The following is a 20,060-nucleotide window of genomic DNA, read 5'->3' on the forward strand; positions in this document are numbered from 1 at the left end:
CACACACGATTGGTACATAGCTCAGTGGCATAGCTCAGCGGCATCTAACAACTCAGCTGAACTCTTTAAAATCTGCAAGGAACTGGCCAATCCTGCCAGTCTCTACCTCTCCTGTCCCCTCCCAGAAGCTCTGTGCGGCACTGGCCTCTCACTTCAGTCAAAAACTCAGGACATCCTGTCCTCACCCTCCTCCTATTGCCTCCCCCCCTCTATTCCCTGCTCTTCCTCTGGCCCTTCTGAAGCCACCCCCCTTCCTCCTTCTCTGCCTTTCCCCTTTTCTCTGCAGACAAGGTTCCTAGACAAATCCGATCTATGAAAGTCTCGTCGAAACTATCAAGGACCAAATCGACTCCCTGGCTCCTGCACTGGCGGATATTTGCAAGCACTCCTTCGCCACTGGAGTCTTCCCACCCCCCTGAAGCACTCCCTTGTGCACCCTCCTCTCAAGAAACCCTCTGCCGACCACTCCTGCCCGGCAAACTATCACCCAATCTCCATCACCCCCTTCCTGGGCAAGCTCCTGGAGAAACTGGCCATCTCCCAGCTTAATCTCCACACTGAATTTGTTGGTTGTCTTCATGACCATCAGTCTGGCTTCAGAGCTGCCAGAAGCACGGAAACTACTCTCCTGAACATCCGTGAAGACCTGCTCTCCAACCTTGACTCTTACACCCTGTGCGTCCTCATCCTGCTTGATCGCTCTTCTGCCTTTGACACTGTCAACCATGCCATCCTGCTGAACCGTCTCCGTGATAACCTGGGTATCACTGGTCAGGCTCTGGCGTGGCTGACTTCTTTCCTCTCCGACCGACCCTCCCAGGTCCAACTTGGGTCCTTCCTCTCCGATATCTTTTTCTCTACCTGTGGTGTCCCTTAGGGTTCTAACCTCTCTCCCTGGCTGTTCAACCAATACCTAGCACTCCTTGTCCACCGCATCACCACTCTCTGCCCCAATTTTCAGTGCTATGCAGATGATACCCAGCTCATTTTCAGGCTACCCTTGGCCTCCTCCTCTCCTTCCCTCATCTCTGGCTGTCTGCTATCCAGGAGTGGTGTGCCGCCAATGACCTTTGCCTTAATGCCAGTAATACTGAGATTCTACTCATCGGCACACCCACTCCCTCCTTCCCTGCAGCTCTCTGGCCGGCCTCTCTTGGCCCTCTTCCTGCTCCCACCTGCAAGGCTAAAAACCTCAGGGTCATCTTCGACTCCACACTCTCCTTCTCTCCTCACATCTCTGACGTCTCTAAGAAGTCAAACTACCAGCTGCACCTCCTCAGAGGTATTTTTCCTTTACTCTCCTTCCCCCAGAAGCTCACTGTCTCTAGAGCCCTGGTTCTCGCTAGTCTGGACTATTGTAACAGCCTCTATCTAAATCTGCCTGCCTCTACTCTCCGCCCTCTGCAACTTAACCAGAACAGGACTGCGAGACTTGTCCTTGGCCTCAAGCCCAGGGATCGTATCTCTCCAGGACTGAAATCTCTGCACTGGCTCCCAGTGGCAGCTAGGATTAAGTTCAAAACCCTCTGCATTGTCCACAAGGCCTTCTGGGGCCTGGGGCCGCAATACCTTCAACTCTCTCTTCCTAAATATCTTCCTCCTCAAGCTCTTCGCTCATCCGCCTCCAACTCCCTCAGGGTCAGTCACTTCTCCAGGCAACAAGTTGGTGGTAGATCTCTCTCTTTGGCAGGGGCCTCCCTCTGAAACAGCCTTCCTGCCTCCCTGAAACTTGAGGAGAACCATCTATGGTTCTGGAAGCACCTCAAAACCTTCCTCTTTGTTTCTGCTTTCTCTCCCCCTCCCCCCCTCTCCCCTGCTAAATTCCTGACTGAAACTGCACTGGTTACCTGGCCACCCTTTCGGATCTCGTGCCCAGGACCCGACAGTTGCACACCTGCACTGGCTCCCTGGCAACCCCGGGACCTGGGGACTGTTTTCTGTATCCCTGCAGTCCCCCTACCATCACTTATGTTTGCACTTACCTTGCACTTGCCACCAGCTGGCCGCTTTTATTTATCTTACTTATTCTACTATCCCATTACTGCACTTTCCCATCTCCCTTCCCCCACACACTTTTTTTCCCCACTTCCCATGCACTTGTGCAATCTGAATGACACCTGGCCTAGTAAGATCGTTGTCGGTCCTCCCTTTGTTCTCCCTCCCTTGCCTCGTGGCGCCTCGAAACACTTGTGTATAGGTGTGTTATAAATGCCATATCATATCATATTATATCATATCAGTGGAGCTGCAGATTCCCGCTCACAGGACCAGGAGTCACACACAATTGGTACATAGCTCAGTGGAGCTGCAGATTCCCGCTCACAGGACCAGGAGCCACACACAATTGGTGGAGCTGCAGAATCCCACTCACAGGGCCAGGTGCCACACACAATTGGTACATAGCTCAGTGGAGCTGCAGATTCCCGCTCACAGGACCAGGAGCCACACACAATTGGTGGAGCTGCAGAATCCCGCTCACAAGGCCAGGTGCCACACACAATTGGTACATAGCTCAGTGGAGCTGCAGATTACCAATCACAGGACCAGGGGCCACACACAATTGGTACAATTTGACTTCCAAGACTGGCAGAGATCTATAAATGTGTTCATCAGAATCTATACTGGCACATTGGTGTGCTGCTACTCTGTGCTGCCACATTCTTTAAAGCTCCAATGCTCTCTACCAGCGTCACAACATCACTCCAGGACAGAAGCAATTCTTGAAAATGAGAAGGGCACGTACTGCTCTGGCTGCGTCTCCGAAGTCCACCTTGAGGTTTCCCATGGCTTTGATGATGGCCATGATGGACTGGATGGTGTTGCTGTACACCACCGCCTTGTACTGCTGGCATTCTTCCTCCGAGTAGCCATCTTCATGGATGATCCTAAAGACAGGGCAAAGAAAAGAGTCACCCTCTGTTTCTTAATAGCCCCCATAGCGTCCCACTGTGACCAAGTGCAGAAAGATACCCGCATGAGGCATATCCACCGCATGGAACATGGAAGACATTCCCCACATGCCATACACATCAGTCATGCTACTAAACGAGAAGGGAAAACATGACTTCAACAAATGGATGTCCTTTTAAAATAATCCCCAGTTCTGGAAAAGCCAGGGAAGTCGGCCAGAGTGGGATCCACAGTAATCAGTAAACAGCAGGGCTGCTCATTAAGTTCACTGGCAGAGCTATGCGCGGTCATGAAACCAATCCAACGACCATCTGCATTTTCGGCCATTTCATGATTACATTGTGGAATGCCACAGACGTTCAAAGTGACAAACCCACTATATAGCACAACACATTTAAAACTGTTCATAAATTATTAGAGCGAGCGAGAGTTTATGGATGTGTGAATATGATACAAGATACCTGGGCATGAGGATAAGTTTGAATCTTGATGATGCCCCATGGGCTGACTCAGCAAAATCTAAATGCCAACAACTAGCTTGCCAAGCAGTTATAATTAACAGGCAATATGGAAAATTTTCATTAAAACCGATTATTGCTTTTTACCAACAAAATGCAATTCCAACCATGATCTATGGTGCGGAAAATGCGCTAGGCTGTTCTCATGAACTTGGGAACACTCTTGAAAACATCTTTTGGGTAGGAGTTCTGAACTTGCCCCGTGGAACACCTACCACCTGCATCCGATATGAATTGGGGCTCATATCAATGCATGCCAGGGTGAGCTGGAACTTATTAAATCTTTTTAGGAAACGTAATGTAACCACACCCGTATTGCAGTATGAGCTATTAAAACTAAAAAAAGGATTGACTTGTGTCACATTGACAATGTGGTACGAGTACTGCACTGAGATCCTAAAATTCTACGACATCAGTCAAAAAATGCTGTTTGAAAATCCTGACCATGCAAAAAAAACTTCCAAAAATTCAACTTGTGAACAAAGAAGTAACGCAAGAATGATGACAGAGGTGCCGGGAGAGGCAAGAGCTTATGGGAACTCTCTAGCGTATCTGACTCAATTTCCCGATTTTTCAACAAGATCTTTATACTTGAGATTCAGACTAAACTTGATGGACACCAAAGAACGTAGAAGCCTGTACAATTCTAATACAGAGTTAAAGTGTCGCTTTTGTAAATCTTGTAAAGAAACACTAAAATATCTAACTCTGTTTTGTTCGAACTTACGTTCATTGAGAACACGTACACTCGGCTCTGTATTTGTGAAGTTCAGACAGCTTGTGCGGAGGATTGGTGGCAGTGTATGTTTAAGGGCTCCAATCGCACACTTCTGTTTGCTCTTGTAACATTTCTTGAAGATCTGAAAAATCGTTTGAAAGAATGCGATCCTGACTGATCACATTACCCCTCTGAAATTCGTACCCATGGAGTGTTGGAATTTAGAATCCCAGTGGCCCATAAGAGGAATGTGATTATGTATATGTGGGTGATAGGATGTCTAATAAGTTAGGAAGTGGGGATTGTGGAACTGGTTTTGTGTTCTGTGTCTTGATTGTATCTTTGTAAAAACCGTATAAAAAAAAAAAAGAATATGCACATTCAAACATCAACACAACCAGGCACACAGCCCAGTATGAGAAGTCCTCCACTGAGAACAAATAAAAGCGCAAACCAAGTGTTTTATGGAGTGTAACCCCCTCAGGAGGAGCTCCATCCCATTTTAGCTCTAGGTGCATTTCCAAATCAGTCTCATCACGCCCATGAGGGCAGTGCATCCTGAAAAAGTCAGACAAAATTCCTCCCAGGAATAAGAGAACCCACATCAATGCCAGGCGTCCAGGGTCTGCCTAGAGAGGCAACTTCATCTCACTGATGAGGCTCAAACCTTCATTTGGACTTGGGATTGGTATGAGTGGCACAGAATGGCGAACAGCGTGACTAACAGAACAGAACAGTTGACTTCCTTTATAAATTCACCAAATTTGCCAAGCAACAGAAACTTTGCAAGTGAATTTTGCATGGTATTAGCACTATGGCAAACCCTATTCTTTCAAAACATTTTTGAACCCGGTCAATGTTTCCATAGTGCTAACACAGGTTGGTATTAGCATTACGTGGCAAAAATGCACTGAAAGCGTATGTTTTTGAACAATCGCAAACTTGACCATAGTGCTAAAACCCTGCATAGGTGCACTTGCACTAATGTAAAGTGTCTAATCTGGGAGCAAGTGCTTCTGCTTTGTTTTTTCATAGACTCATAAAAAGGCATTTCTCGAAATTGATGGCACAGACCTGGTCCTTACCTTGAACTGGTTCACAACAGAAAACGCAGAAATCTGATCATCCCTACACATTTTGTTGATTTTAAAAAGTGAATGGCTTGTGTCTATTTCAGACCTGCACCGTAGGCCCGGACTATGGTCTTCAGATTAGGCAAGCACAGTGATACCCACACAATGACGTAAGCTTGAAGGTTAGGACAGTGGAGAGTGAAGGTGAGCGTAGAATGTCCGGTATCATACTAAAACATCAAACACAAATACTGAGAGTCACACATTTTTATCGAATGTACACGCAGTTCTTCTATAAAATAGAGAGGGTTGGGGTTAAAAAAAAAAAAAAAACGTACTGCGGTCTCCGGCAGGGGATGATGGAAGCCTCCAGCCTTGTGGAGGCTCGGAGCGGGGATGGCCCCAGAGACCAAGGGATAGAAGGTAAGTGGGGTGGGGAGGGCAGGGAGGAGGGAGGAAAAGGGAAAGGGGAAAGAAAAAGAAAAGCCTTACCTGAGCCCCCGGCAGTGGACGAAGGTAGCCTCCAGCCATGGGGAGGCTCGGAACGGGGATTGCCCCGTTTCGAGCCTCCTCATTGGATAAGGGGCTGCCACGCCCCTCGGTGGGAACAGAGTACCCGGCACGCGCAGGACGCACCGGCATGCAAGGGAATACCGTGTGGTATGGCTCGCATAAGAGGCAATCCACACATTGTATTCCCGGTGCGCAGCGCGTGCCGGGTACTAATTTGCAGTATAAACTATTTTAAAAAAGCCTCACTCATAGTTTAATAGATGGGCAGCGTAATGGTCAGGGTCCGCCAAGGAGACACACACACACACACAAAAAGACAGAGTGAGTCGCTGAGTCTCTCTCTCTCTGTCTCTCTCTGTCTCTGTCTCTGTCTCTCTCTCTTATTAAACGAAAATGTAACATTCAATACCAATTCAAAGTAAAGATGATGATCAAGCAAGAAGTCATCATGGATAATTGCATTTTATAAATAGTATAAAAACAGTATGTACCAGATAATGACGCATTGAGGGTGGCAGGGGAACAACACCCCGCCCCCTTGCCATAAACCAACAGTAGTTATTCCAGGAGGCCTGAAACCCCTCAACCAGCACAGCCTGCCTCCTGAACCGATTCCCCCCCTCGACCTGGCTGTCTGTCCGGCATGCTAGTAAGCCCTTGCACTCTCAATTCAAATAAAATGAGCTGCAAAATTGCAACCAAAAATATAATGTTGTGCTTCAAAATGCCCTTTTTTAAGAAACTAAATTTCCTTTTCCTTGTTTCAGTATTTGGGGGAGAGGGGGAGTTGGATCTGTCTTTCACAACAAGATGGCTAGACCACAAGCAGTGCGCCAGATAAGATTTTGCAGTGGGAGTATTTTACTCCCTCATTTTTATCGTTGGGAGAAAAATAATGTTTAGGGAGTAAAAAAGTAAGTGCCATTCCCAATGGGAGTATTTATCAAGCAGGTAAAAATATGTTTTAACTGTAAAACAGTCATATTTTCATGATTAACAAATATTTGCACCTAGTTATTTAAAAGGCACATTTTCACCACTTAGATCAGGCAGTTATAATAGTAGTGTCTTCCTCTGGCACTATGTGTACTACTGCTCCAAACAGATCTACGGAGCTGCGTCGAAGAAAACCGGGGGACAAGCTCCTATGTGCCTATTTCCCGGTTTTGCTGGGAGTATGTCTGCTTCCAATTTTTTTTTTGGGAGCATCTGTAGGACTGACAAGCAACCTCCTCTGTTGCCTGCTGGGAGAAGCCGCAGTGTTCAGAGAGGAATTGTCGAGCGCAGACCTGGCAAAGATGGAGGAGGCATCATCCTCGATTCTCCTCAGCCAGGCCAAGAAGGTGGGGGTAGCTGGGAGTGGCGGTAAATGGGAATCATGGTCAGGGTGACTGGGTGGTGAAAGGTAAAGGGATAGTAGATACAATAGAAAAGGGAGAGCCTATAGGAAAGGAAGATTGGTAGATTGATATTGCCAGCACTATGTTTCCTGATTCTCGATTGCACTGTACTAGTATTTATAGCTCCTGAATAGCATTATGTTGAACAGGTACAAAACGTTTGGTCTTAAGGCATGATTAATTTGGATTAATCTCTCAGGCTCTAGTACAAAGGTCTGCAGTATACAGTTTCTATTTGTCATGCTTTGGCAATAGTATTCCTTATGTAGATGGGGGAGTGGATAGAAGCTGAAATGAGTAGCCAATAGTGAAAGTAGTGATGGAGCTTATGGAAGTAAACAAAGGAGCAAATAGAAGAAAAGTACAGAAGACTTTGGAAGGGGTTTGTGGTGAACCGGAAGAAGGACTCATAGGCGACCACCCTTCTTTGGGACTATGACAAGAGGTGAGACCCATGGGGTTGGGCCTGTGGCCCGCTCAATGATGTTGTTCTTTAGTAGTTGGTTGAGTTCATTAGACACAGCTGACTGGAGATGGAAGCCAACTCTGCGTGGGTGTTGGGGAACAGGGCGAACAGACATGTCAATGTGGAGTTTGACTGGTGGGCCTTTCATTTTTCCAAGCCCTGTGCATAGGAGTGATAATTCAGCCAGATTTGTCTCCTTCGTGATGGTGGAGGGAGTTGATGCGTTGACTTGCATGGAGCAAATGCGATTCCCTGGTTCAGGTGTGGGAGCCATGGAGAGGATAGTGTCATTTTCCTGCATGTGAATGTCTATCGGTCCCAGATCTGTTGCTGTTTTGTAGCTTAGGAGGCACCTCCCTTTTGTCAGGCTTCTGATCACGTGGATGGTTGATGTCATGGCACGGCTCTGATGGATGAGGCGACGTCTGAAGGACCCCACGGAGTGTAGTGGGATATCATCGCCTCATTGGAAGATCTTGGATGTCGCCTGTGTTAGCTTCGGTTTGTCTTGGATCTGTAGGAACTCTCTTTCACACATTATATTTACGGTGGCTCCTGAGTCAATGAGGAAACGAAGCAGTTTTCCGCAAAAGTCCACTGTTATCTGTGGTGCTTCGCCAGCTTCCGTGTCATCCATAATGAGGTTGCTAAAGTCGTCTGGAGCAAACGGGTCATATTGAGCATTCCCGTAGTCATAGCCATATGGCACTGTGGTGTAGTAATCTTGGTGCAGAGGCAGCCAGTCATATTTGTCACGGATGTGTGGGACGGGGTCTTGTTCCTCGTGTTCTTGAGGTTCTTCTTCCGGGTAGAGTTCTTCAACTACCCTACCTTCACATACCTTCGAGGTCCTTGCTGGTATGGTCGCATTTGGTAGGGCTTTGTTTGCGGTGGCCTCTGGTATGACCTATACTGAGGCATCGTGGGTGCTCGTGATGTGGGAAAGGGTTTGCCTTCCAGGCAGACTGATTGGAAATGTCCTTCCCTTCCACAGTTGCCACATTTTTGGGTGAGGGCCGGGCATGTACCTGTGTGTGGGAAGGCCATCCCACATCGATAGCAGTGTCGTTGCATCCGGGGTGTCAGTTGTTGGCCGGGGCTGTTGTTTCTGTCACCCCCGTGTTGGGCATTGGTATAGTTCACTGCTATGACCTCGGTCTTTTCCGGTTTTGTGGGCACAGAGGCAGACATGTGTGTTGCTTGTCTGTCATCTCTTTCGAGGATTCTGGCCATTTCACTGACCTCCTCAATGGCCAATGGTTTTTTGAGCAGTTGTTTCTTGAGTGTTGGAGAGAGACACCCTTCAATCACATGTAAACTGATGGCTTCTTCGAGGGAGTATGCGTGGAATTGACAGTGTGCCCCTTTAATCCGTAGCCTGGTGATGAATTCATCCACAGTTTCGTCAACCCTTTGGGTGCATTGGTTAAAGATGTATCTTTCATAATCTCTGTTGGGCTCTATTAATAGCCGTTTGTTGAGGGCTGTGATTAGCATGGCAAAGTCGGGGTGTTCTGCCGACGGAATTGTTTTAATGAGTGTTTTAACCTCTGTCCCAACCGTGTTGAGAAACATGCAGCGTAGCCTCTGTGATGCTTCTTCTCCCACTGCAGCATTGAAGTTATTAAAGTCCTCGAGCGACTCTGACCGGCGTGGCACCTTGTCTGCTTGTGGTGTAAGGGAGAAAGGTGGTGGAATTTGCCATGCTGTATGGTTCAATCTTGCTGCAGGTGGTGGGGGGGGGGGCTGGGCTTGTCCATCCTGATCAGGGGAGCTCATTGTGTCCGCGGGGTAAGTGGGGCACTTCTTCCTAGGATGAGGGGCCCTGCCGCTTGCTGTTCCGGGGGACTACAGTGGTGTGTCACCTGGCAGTGATAAATGCAGCCAAGGATAGGGTGTGGTTGCTGGTGGTAGTCTGGTGTGAGTACACGTTACACAGATGAGCCGCCACCCACCTGTGGAGAGTAGCTGCAGGTCTTGACCACTGGCGGGTTGCCGCGCGGCTCGAAGAGAGCGTGTGCTCTGCTTCATGCTCTTTTCTAGTTGCGCCCTCTTTTGTTGGCTCTGTTCGTGTTGTGCGCTCTTTTGTTGATGCGCGTCGCTGCAGCCGTTGGGATGGGCTTCAGTGAAGGCCCTGAGCAGTGTTGTAATGGCTATTGTAGGAAGAAGTAGGTCGGACCTGGGATCGGGTCCACGTGCGAGATTTGTCTGCCAGAGGAGTGCACCGTAACCCAGGATCGGGTCCGGTGGCTGAGGTAAAAGGGCCCGGGATTGGGTGCCTGTGTGATGGTGTTGCTGGAGGAGGAACACTTTAGCGCGACCTTGGACAGGTCCGCTAGTGGGAGATCAGGGCCTGGGATCGGGTGTCCTTGAATGGGCGCTCTGGCGTAGCTCAGCGGGATCGCTGGCGCCATGGAGGAGGACAATGGTGCACGCACAGCGGGATCGCTGGCACTGTGGAGGATGATGCCGGTGCGCAAGGATAACAACCTCGTTGCCAGTTGTTAGGCCGGGGTGGCCTTGCAAATAAAAGGACTGCACACCAGCTTAATGGAACACGTCGTCTTTATTCACTGACTAAACGTAACTGCCGAATTCCCCCCCAACTCCTCACCTTCTCGTCACGAGTCATGTGACTTCCTCACGAGCCTTGTCTTCGTCTTAAAGAGACAGAGGGCCGTGACAATGCCCACCTCAGTTTACAGAAGCGTCTGTGTCGTGCCCACCTCAGTTTACAGAAGAAGCTGCGTTAAAGCCCACCACAGCCAGCATCACAGACATTTACTCACAGCAGACCAATCAGTGGGCAGAACTCTGCAAGTAGAGGGCAGATTCATCAGGGCAAGCAGAATAACAATGACCCCTGACGCTGCCACTCCAACATTCACAGTTGCTGTAATTCGAGGAAGAGGAGAAAGGAGTTCATGTGAAGGAAATGGGATCTGGAGAATACTGTGCAGTCTAGTTACAAACCTACTAAGCTGCGCAGGACTGGTAAATCCCCAAATCACTTGCAGCTAATGGGACATGGGAGAGGGCAGGTTGCAGAGTGAGCTGAGCAGGAAGTGAGACCGGTGGCAGAGGAAATCCTATGAAGGACTGTAGGAAGAGAAGCTTGCAAGGGGCATTCGGGCCGGAGGAGAGGAGCTCTAGGCGAGAGAAAGCAGATATGCGCAGCGGAGCCGTGTACGGAAACACGGTCTTGGTGTGCTGGTCTTGGCACCGAAGGCTGGAAGAGCCGACACAGAGAGCTAGCAGGACTCTGCCATTAAAGGGAAGCCGGCCCCTCGCAAACACGTCTCAACTGCTGCACGAAGAGCCAGTGAGTCAGCCTAACAGCGAAGGGGTCCCCAGGATGTGCGGATATGCTAGAAGCATATTTAAAGTACTTTTGAATACTGACCTAATAGAACTAAATGGAAAAGGTGAATGTGGTCCAATTCTCCTGACATGAAGTCAGTTGGGGGAAACCTGGGACTAGCATTGCCTAAGCCAAGAGACATTGCCAAAAGAACACCCAGAGCAAATATGGTGCAATTCTCGTGTCTTGAGATTTCAGCTGGGAGAAACCTGGAGCCAACATTGCCAAGAGTCAAACGAGATTGTAAGAGAGTTAAAGAGGCAATATTGGTACAATTCTCCTGATTTAAGAGGTCAGTTGGGAGGAATCTGGAACAAGCATTACCGAAAGTTAAGAGAGATTGAAAGAGGTTGAAAGCCAGAGCTTAACACAGCCCTCTTACAGTGGATGTCAGTTTGGGGGAAATTGGTACAGGTAATAGTTGCAGTAAACAAAAGTGTGCTAGTAAAGAACCACAGTTGTGTGCTACTTAAGGAGAAAGTGAATGGGAAGAGAAGCCTGATAAAGATATCGGGTAGTGAAACCTTTTTGAACAAGGATACCTGGCAGGAGAGTACACCAGGGGAAGAGTTTTCAGTTGATGAGTTTCCTGGCAGGAGAGCGTACCGGGAAACTGACTTTGAATTGATATGTTGACAAGAGACTTGCTCATACTAAGTTCTTGTTTCCTTTGAACATTTTGTCAACCAGGAACTTTGAAAAGACTTGCCTTTTGCCATACTTAAATCTCTGTTGTGCAAAAGACATTAGTTTTGCCATCCTGAAAAATAGTAAACACTTTCCATTACCTTATTCAAAACAACACTGTGGAAAAGACTAGACAAGACTTCTTTTTTTCCAAATCAGTCTTGTGATGGGAACATTTGTTTTTTCATCTTGAGGAGAATATTAGGTAAAAGACATTTGTAATGCCTTTAAGAGACTGGTTTTCACGCAGAACATTGTGAATAAGTTACTTGAAATAATCGAGGGGAAGGGAGTCAACCCATGGATGCAAGAAGTATTTTTGTCGAAGTTATATGTTTAAGTTATTGCACTTTTCTGTTGAGTTGAACTTTGAAACATTTACCTTGCACATTTTGTTTGAATGTATTAGTATGGGGGTCAGATTCAGTTTGGACACAAGGTCATCCTGCTTTAGCTTTAGTTTTATAGGAAGGGATACTCTTGTTAGGATAGGGAATGTTAGGCCTTTATCCAAGCCCTGTTCTGTTAATAAAATGGCTAATGTTAAGAATGATACCCTTTTGCATCCGCCTCTCATTTCTGACCCCTCATTTCTGACCACTCACAGCTCCTCCTGGGGTTGTGGCAGGAAAGAGGGAGTGTATGCCAAATGTGGCAGAATCAGTTGTGACTAAGCCCACAGAATGCTCACTGGTCACAAACCAGAAACAGGAGAGTATCAAGAAGTGGGAGCCGCACGAGAAGCAGACGACCAGCAGAAAGAGAAGGCTGTTCAATGCAGAACACTGTCGGTAGCCGTAGGGAGGAGCACCACCAGGGGATCAATGTTACAGTGGCTCCAGGGAACCCGGGAGGAGGACGGCGAGGCCCAATGAGACCTCAAAACGGGGCAAGGGAAGTGAGACTACAAGGGGAGGTGAGTGAAGCAAGAGCCCAAGGTGGTGGTGAGAGAAGCAAGAGCCCAAGGTGGGGGTGAGAGAAGCAAGAGCCCCAAGGTGGGGGTGAGAGAAGCAAGAGCCCGAGGTGGGGGTGAGAGAAGCAAAAGCCCCAAGGCGGAGAACGGATTAGTCACCGCCCAAGTGGAGAGAACACTACTGGGGGTGTTCTTGGAGGGGACCACAAGGAGAACATTAAGAGTGAGGACGGGAGCTGGTATTCCCCAAGAAAGAGTGGAAGAGACAATTAGTGTACTTCCTTGAACTGTGCCAATGAGAGAAAGAATTGAAGAGACACTCTGTGCACTTTCTGGGACTGTGCTTGCTGTGTTCAGAAACCAACCACTGACCTTTGGGGGCCATGGCCCTTAGTGTACTTTTGTTAAAAGTATGTTTTTCTTTTGCAGTGGTGGGGCATAGGATTCTGGACATTTTTCCAATTTGCAAGACATCCTGATTAGCACCCTTTTATGCTTTCCTTTATAGAGCAGGACAGAGAATCTAAGGCTTGGGCCTTTTGATTTATAATAAAGAAACAGACAGTCCAAATGCTGCCTGTCCGTCTCCCGATTCTGATCCACCACAGGTTTTAGAGGTTACCCTCGGCATGTCATTGCCCCAAATAAAATGAAAAAGTTGCATTAAAACTGCTAGAGGTACAGGGGAAGGGTCAGAAGGGAAAGCTAAATAAGTATGACGGGTTTTGTAGAGTGTTCAATTTAATGGCGGTTAGTAAGCCTTAACAGGAGAGTTCTAGGGTGTTCCATTTCGCTGGAGAGCGAGACAGTTTCGAGAACAGTCCTGGGACATTACTTTCATACAAGGCGTTAGACGAAAACTGCCAGTTCCTATCCAAGATATTTACCAAACGAGCTTGTCTCTTTGCTGTAATGTCTGCATGATATACTGCAAAGAAGCGAAACTAAAAAGCTTCAATGCATCAAACTTATTTTGTACCAGAAAACTACTCAAAAAGGGAACACTCGTCCATAATCACAGTTAAATAAATGATAGTGTTGCAAGTAAAAATATAGCATCATAAACAAACAGCTATTTTGTGAGGCGATTCAGAGGCCTTTATGTAAAGGATGTCGGCGTAGTCTGATTCTTTGGGCCAATGGATCCACAGGTAGGGCAAAAACTAAGGGTGACAGGGAACATCCTTGCATAGTTCCCATGCTAGTATAAAGTGGATTAGAAGTCAGATTATTTATCCTAATTTTGGTTCCGGGCATGTATAATTGGGATCCAAACAAAACTTTAAGAAGAACCTGTCTTAGTCCTTTTCAAGGTTTTCTCAGTGTGGACCAAGAGTACAGCAAAGGAGAGTCTCTCACGGCAGGCTATATCACATTACTCAATGTGGTCAAGACCTCCATTGGCTCCCGATCACAGCCCGCCTACAGTTTAAAGTGGCAACATTGATCCATAAAACCTTATACGGCTCAGTACCAGGGTATATCAGAAGTTTGGCGTCTCCCTATAAACCTGCGAGAAAGTTGCTTTCTTCAACTCAAGCACTAGAGGAAAGTCCTAAATTCAAATTGGCTAACAGCAATGGAAGATCTTTTCCCATTGTCGCTGAGAAGATCTGGAACTCGTTGCCGCCTGATCTCAGATCACTGAAGGAATACAACATCTTCCGACAACAATTAAAAACTTTACTTTTCCACTAAAACTATTAACGTGCCTACAAGTCCCGTTTATACACTTTGTCCCTTTTTGTCTTTGTTGGCGCCCTGATGGCTGCAGGCTTTGGACACCTTATACAGATAAACAAATAAAAAAATATTAATGGCATCTTCTATTATGGTTGTGGCGTTGCTGGCATTGAATGAAGCTTGTTTGATCTTGGTCACCCAGGTTGGGGAGCCAGAGCGGCAAATTATTAAATATGGAATAGATTTGGGTTTCATAATATAAAATTGCTATTGGGCAGTGAGAGAAGCCAATAAGCCTACCTTGGTGAGGCTTAAGGATCAGTGAGAGGGAAGAGTCACCCATTGTTTGAACAAGTCTATTGAAAGTGGTTGAATAGACAAACCATTTAAAGAATGAGAATTAATTATTTGTGTAAAATAAAGCAGACCTGGGACTTTGTTTGTTAAGCGTGAGTTAATAACCTTTGCTTTTTTGTCAACTTTTAATATCTGCCTGAATAAATTCATGCTGTTCACTTGAAACAATGACAATGGTTTCTCCATGTAAATAAGCAGACTGGGAATGTGGTCTGTCTGGAGAAAAAGGACAAGAAATAATGGTCTAAAATATGTATCTAATCACATTCACTTGTGTGTAGGTCTCCGGTGTCATCCTTGAGGGCCGAGATTATTTTGTGCGAGTGAAGTGCTTTGACCTGGCATGCTAGGATTCTAGTGGCTTGATTACACTGGGTGCTATACATTTTCACAGTTTAAAGGAGATTATCTAAAGCCATCAATTTAGACCTAGCTGCTCTCATCTGCCTATAAATCTTCTGCGGGCCTGCGATTCTATACTGGGCCTCCAATGTCAGTATTTTCACGGCAAGTGTTTCTGCAAAGAGTGGCCACGGCCTTATGTTCGGATGCTATCCTACGCACCCTATCCCTAATGACAGGCTTAAAGGTGTCCCATAGGTTTGGGATTTAATGTGACCAATACTGTTCTCCGTAATATAATTTGTTAGGTAATCTGCAGGGGGGGGGGGGCTGGTTACTTACCAGGTCAATTAGCAGTGGGCTGAGCAATAGGGAGTTAATCAATACAAGAATAGCATTCATGTAAAACATGGAGTACAAGGAGTGCATTTCAAGCAGATGCCCACAAGGCCTATATGAAGGAGCGACTCCTTCAACACCCTAAACCCTGGACCAAAGGTAAAAGTATTTGGTTGGATCGGTCAAGAGATTATTCAATATACATAATGGAGTCACCCGCCATAATAAGTTCGTGCACCTGATATCACACCACCTGGTGAAATGAGGTCCTGAAAAACTCATAACAATCATTAGAGCCATATATGGCAACTAGAGCATAAGTTATGACCATGGGGCAATTTCACCCCTAACATGCGTCCCTGGAGCTCTTCCGACGATCAGGTTTCTAGGCATTCAAATTGCTACTAGATACCGGTTCTCTGCCACTCAGGCCAACAATGTGCAGGGGTACAGTTCAAAGTGGAGGAGACATTGATCTGACCGTAGAAAATATACACCCATTGGCTATGGAGATGCTGACGAATCGCCCGCTGTTTGAATGGCATGTTTTAAACCTTGAATTTTCTGGGACACAACCATTAAGGTGGGGTCATCACAAAAGGCAAACAAAGCCTGTACATAAAGCCAGCAACGTAACCCCTTAGGTTAAGAACCAAAGCCCTTGCTTCATGTAGTCAATTGGACCTTCATTGAAGCATCCTATGAACAATCAAAATAAGAAAAAAGTAAACGAACCATGAAAAGAATCCCCCAACCAACAACTCATCCTGGAAGGAAGGGGTCTTTTTTCGTGGGGGGGTTTCAACTTCTTCGGCCTTGCGACCTGTTTAAGTTTTTCAGTATGTGAATGTTGCATAAGTGCGAAATAGTTTGGAGGAACCACTACCCCACCTTTGTAGTTATGTATCAGGAAAGCCGACGCGCAGAGACACGAGTATAGACTTTTGAGGTGGGATTGTAACCCGGGCCCTTTAAAAAACCAAGACCTAATTTATCAATGAACGAACACTAATGGGACATATGTGAATGGAACAAATGCCCTGATTTTAAAAAGGCTCTTGTGAAGCCGTAACACGTGTCATACAAAAAGGTACTCCTTTGGGAGATTTGATCAAACTTTTTGAACTATAAACCAAAGAATTTGAAATCAAATAACTTGTGGTACAGTTTATTTGTGCGAAAACAACGCGCACCACAGAGAGAAGCTTCACCCAAATGTCACCAAAACATGCAAGGGATGGTAAAAGTGACCACCATGAGATGAAAACATTCAGAAACTTGGTAATTTACATCTGGTGTGTTGTTCCCTTTTGTAGTATAAGGATGGGAAGGCCCATGGCATGGCACTGTGAAAAGTGAAATTAGCAAAAGCACAGTAGATAAAGCGGATTGAAGTGAGCACGGATGGAGTTACAAGAGAAGAAATGCTTGTAAAATATAAATGATACACAATGTGATGCAGCACTCCATTTTATTTCAACAATCAAGTGACAATCATTTCAAACGTTTGAGCCTCCTCAAGAGGATGGGAGTTCAGTCCAAAGGATAGGTTGAAGCCTATCCCTTTGCCTTGGATTCTTAGGTTCTGCCTGCAATTCCCACAGCAGGCAGATAACTTTTTTCCCTGTCAATGCGCCAGTCCACAGTCCACCGTCTATGAAGCTTTTGCCCTATTCCTTTGTAGTAAAACTTGGATTCCGATGGATCCTTGGGCTTTTTGATCCCGGTTGGGAAATTCTGAGACGGCACTACTTTATGGGAATTACACTACAAGACCTCTATGGCCCCACTGGAAGCAGTGGGAATGTCACTGGGCTACTGTGAGGGTAAGAAAGTCCACCTAACAATGGACGTGTGGTCCAGTGCTAAAGATACACATTTCACTGCAATCGCTGGGCACCAGGTCACCTTCACCCATACCCGTCATTAGCAAAGCCCAGCAAAGCAGACGCCAAATGTCCTTCGCTAACAGGCCACCTTGTGCTTGGGAGGATTTGACAGGAGATCTAATGGCGTAGCTGCTAGGAGGCGAGGCGAAACCATGCAAGTGCCTTGCTTCGTCTACGTCATCCATCTTTCAGTCAGCCTCTTCATAAAACAGTACCTCCTAGATGAGATGGTAAGTGCGTCTCAGAATATCTGCGCCCACTTTAGACACTCTTATAGTACCTGAATTATGTTAGGAAAATTACAGGCGGCTTAGCAGCTCCTTCAGAACCAGCAGAAAGTAACGCCGGCTTGGTGGAATTCCACCCTTAATATGCTGGAGCATATCCGAGAACACTGCAACACAGTGACAGACTACTGCAATGGCCAGAGCCAGCAACTTCACAGTGCCTACTTAACCCAGGCACAGTGTAAAATGATTGACAATGTTTGCTTTTTGCTGCAGCCATTTGCAGAGGCCAGCTAGCAAGCCAGTACACTGCATCATTCAGCGAGGAACTGCCACAGGTGTATCTGTTGGAATAAGCAATCCCAACCTTCTAGGATCCACACAATGTTGTTATGAAGGAGAATTTGGAGTAGCCCCTGGCACCTTTTCCTGACCCACGGTTTAACTCCAAGATGGTAACTTTTAAACAGCATGCTCGTGAGGTTGAAGAAAACGCAGCAGGTTGTCCTTTGCAAGAGTATGTACTAGCCATGTGTAAGGATGCACTAAACAGACATTTAAATGCATGGCTGGAACAAGAAGAGAAAGCCAAAGGTCATATGCCAGTGCACATTTCTTCTGCACAACTACTGACACTCATTCAAGCTGCACCAAAGTGAGCTTTCATAGAGTGGAAAAATGTCAAAGAATATGGCACAGACTCTACCATCTACCCTTTCCCCCTCCCAGTGTGGCTTTCTAGGTGTGTTTGTCCCCCCATGAGAATTCAGTGGGCCCATTGCAGACCAAATGGTTGATGCCGATGTTCACATAAACCAACCGGGTAGTAATTACGATCCATTGCAATTCTGGCGTGGTTAGACTGGCCAGCTGTACTTGTATAATTAGCATTGGAAAGTCTAATCTACTCCCCACCGGCTAGTGAGATAGGTTCCATGTTTTGAGCACTGCTAGGCTTATTGTCTCAGAGTACAGCGAAGACCTTAATCACACACAGTTGAGAGATAACTTTCATAAGAATGAACAGGCAACACCTAAGACATTGGTCTGCAACCTATGGCTCTTCATATGTTTTGGACTACTAGTCCCATCATCCTTGACCATTAAGTACGATGATACATAGTTGGAAGTTGTAGCCCAAAACAGATGGAGAGTGGAAAGTTGCAGACCCCGACCTGAGACTACATACAGCAGGATGAAAACATCAGTCCTAGTGCTTCGCAGACCATACAACATATTCTTCAGATGAGGAAGATGTCTGTGCCTGCCAGCTAGTCATGCGCATGGAGCAGCATGATGTAAAGGCATGGATACTTAGACTCCAACACTAGTGCTTGAGTACACTGTAAATGTAAATGTTAGTTTACCCAATCATCCTACAATTATGTGGCTCTGCAAGCCCAGCCTCTCTCAGAGTCCTGGTACTACACTCACAAACCGAAGACTCTTCCTCAATGTATTCGGCGCTACCAACAATCGGGGCACTAATGCTTTTCTTTTGCCCTTTCCCAGTGCACCATGTCCTCCCTATTAATAGCCTTTTTCCCAGTTATCTGAAAGAGATTAGGGTGGGGCAATGAGCATGTGGATCTCCAGGGCATCCACCACTAGCTCATCATCCAGCTAACAAACTGAAGCGAAGTCCTTGTTAAAATGATGTGGTACAGGTACCATGCTCTTGCCTCTTAGCTTATTTTTTACTTGAGATCTTTATTTGTTGTTAAACAAAAGAAGTGATTTAGGAATAGATGCCGGACATCTTGAAGTAAGTGTGCATTCCACCACCACATTGCATGATCTGCCAAAATGGCAGCACAACTGGAATTCTAGCATCGTAAACACGAGTCTGCACTGGTAGTAGTGGTAAAGTGGCCCAGCTAGTCGATGGAGCAACTGGGCGAATTTAACCCATCACTATACGACAGCCTAACTGTATGAACTTCGAGGAGGTGCCCCAGGAACTGTTACTTGGTTTATCCCGATACACTGTCCCCTGGCAGAGGTTGCATATTACACTGTCAGCCTCCCCCGGACAGTGACACCCTCTGGCCACCTGAACTAGTCCATAAACCAAGAACAGATTGGCAGTGAGGTCATGATTCAGGAGGTCCTCAGACCTGACAGGACTCTCTTTACGAATACCGAGCCTGCCTCACCCCCTTCACACATGTAGGAAATTCTGAAATGGCCCCAGTCTCTACGCCCTGGGCCATCTGCTAGTGGACCATCTCTGCCTCCCCACATGGTGCTCTTCAGTTTCTGGCAGAATCACCATCTCCTCCTCTTCTTCTCTCTTTCACGCCCTTGCGCCTCTGTGGCCACCACTCCCTGCTGCTGCTAAAGAGCTGCTTCCTACCCACCAATTCTACTGTCAATGTGCTCACTGGCATTCTGCAGGTACTCCTCGAGTGACTCTGCAACCTGCTTCAAATTGGTAGCCATTATCCTCTTACTCAACCACTCTGCCTCACCACCTTAAGTGCCACCACCACTCCCCCCAACCACCTCTTATCCCTCCTCAACTATCATCTTCTTCTCCTCCTCAACCACTATCTTCCACACCTCACACTCCATCTCAACCTCTGGCCACCCACCTCCTCAGGCTCCCATTTGACCTCAACCTCTGACCTTATATTCTCCCCTGCCACTGCTTCTAAATAAAAG

General features: G+C 46.7%; 1 protein-coding gene across 1 annotated transcript in view; it reads right to left on the reverse strand.

Annotated features, from left to right (window-relative positions):
* The window catches only part of GNAI2 (G protein subunit alpha i2), a 711,653-nt gene that overhangs the window by 269,708 nt on the left and 421,885 nt on the right, over positions 1 to 20,060 (reverse strand). Inside the window, exon 3 of the mRNA XM_069644134.1 lies at positions 2,744 to 2,885. Coding sequence (XP_069500235.1) covers positions 2,744 to 2,885 — 142 coding nt within the window. The remainder of the gene's footprint in view (positions 1 to 2,743; positions 2,886 to 20,060) is intronic.

Source organism: Ambystoma mexicanum, chromosome 2p, assembly GCF_040938575.1.
Source record: "Ambystoma mexicanum isolate Mex_15411 chromosome 2p, UKY_AmexF1_1, whole genome shotgun sequence".
Lineage (NCBI taxonomy): Eukaryota > Metazoa > Chordata > Amphibia > Caudata > Ambystomatidae > Ambystoma > Ambystoma mexicanum.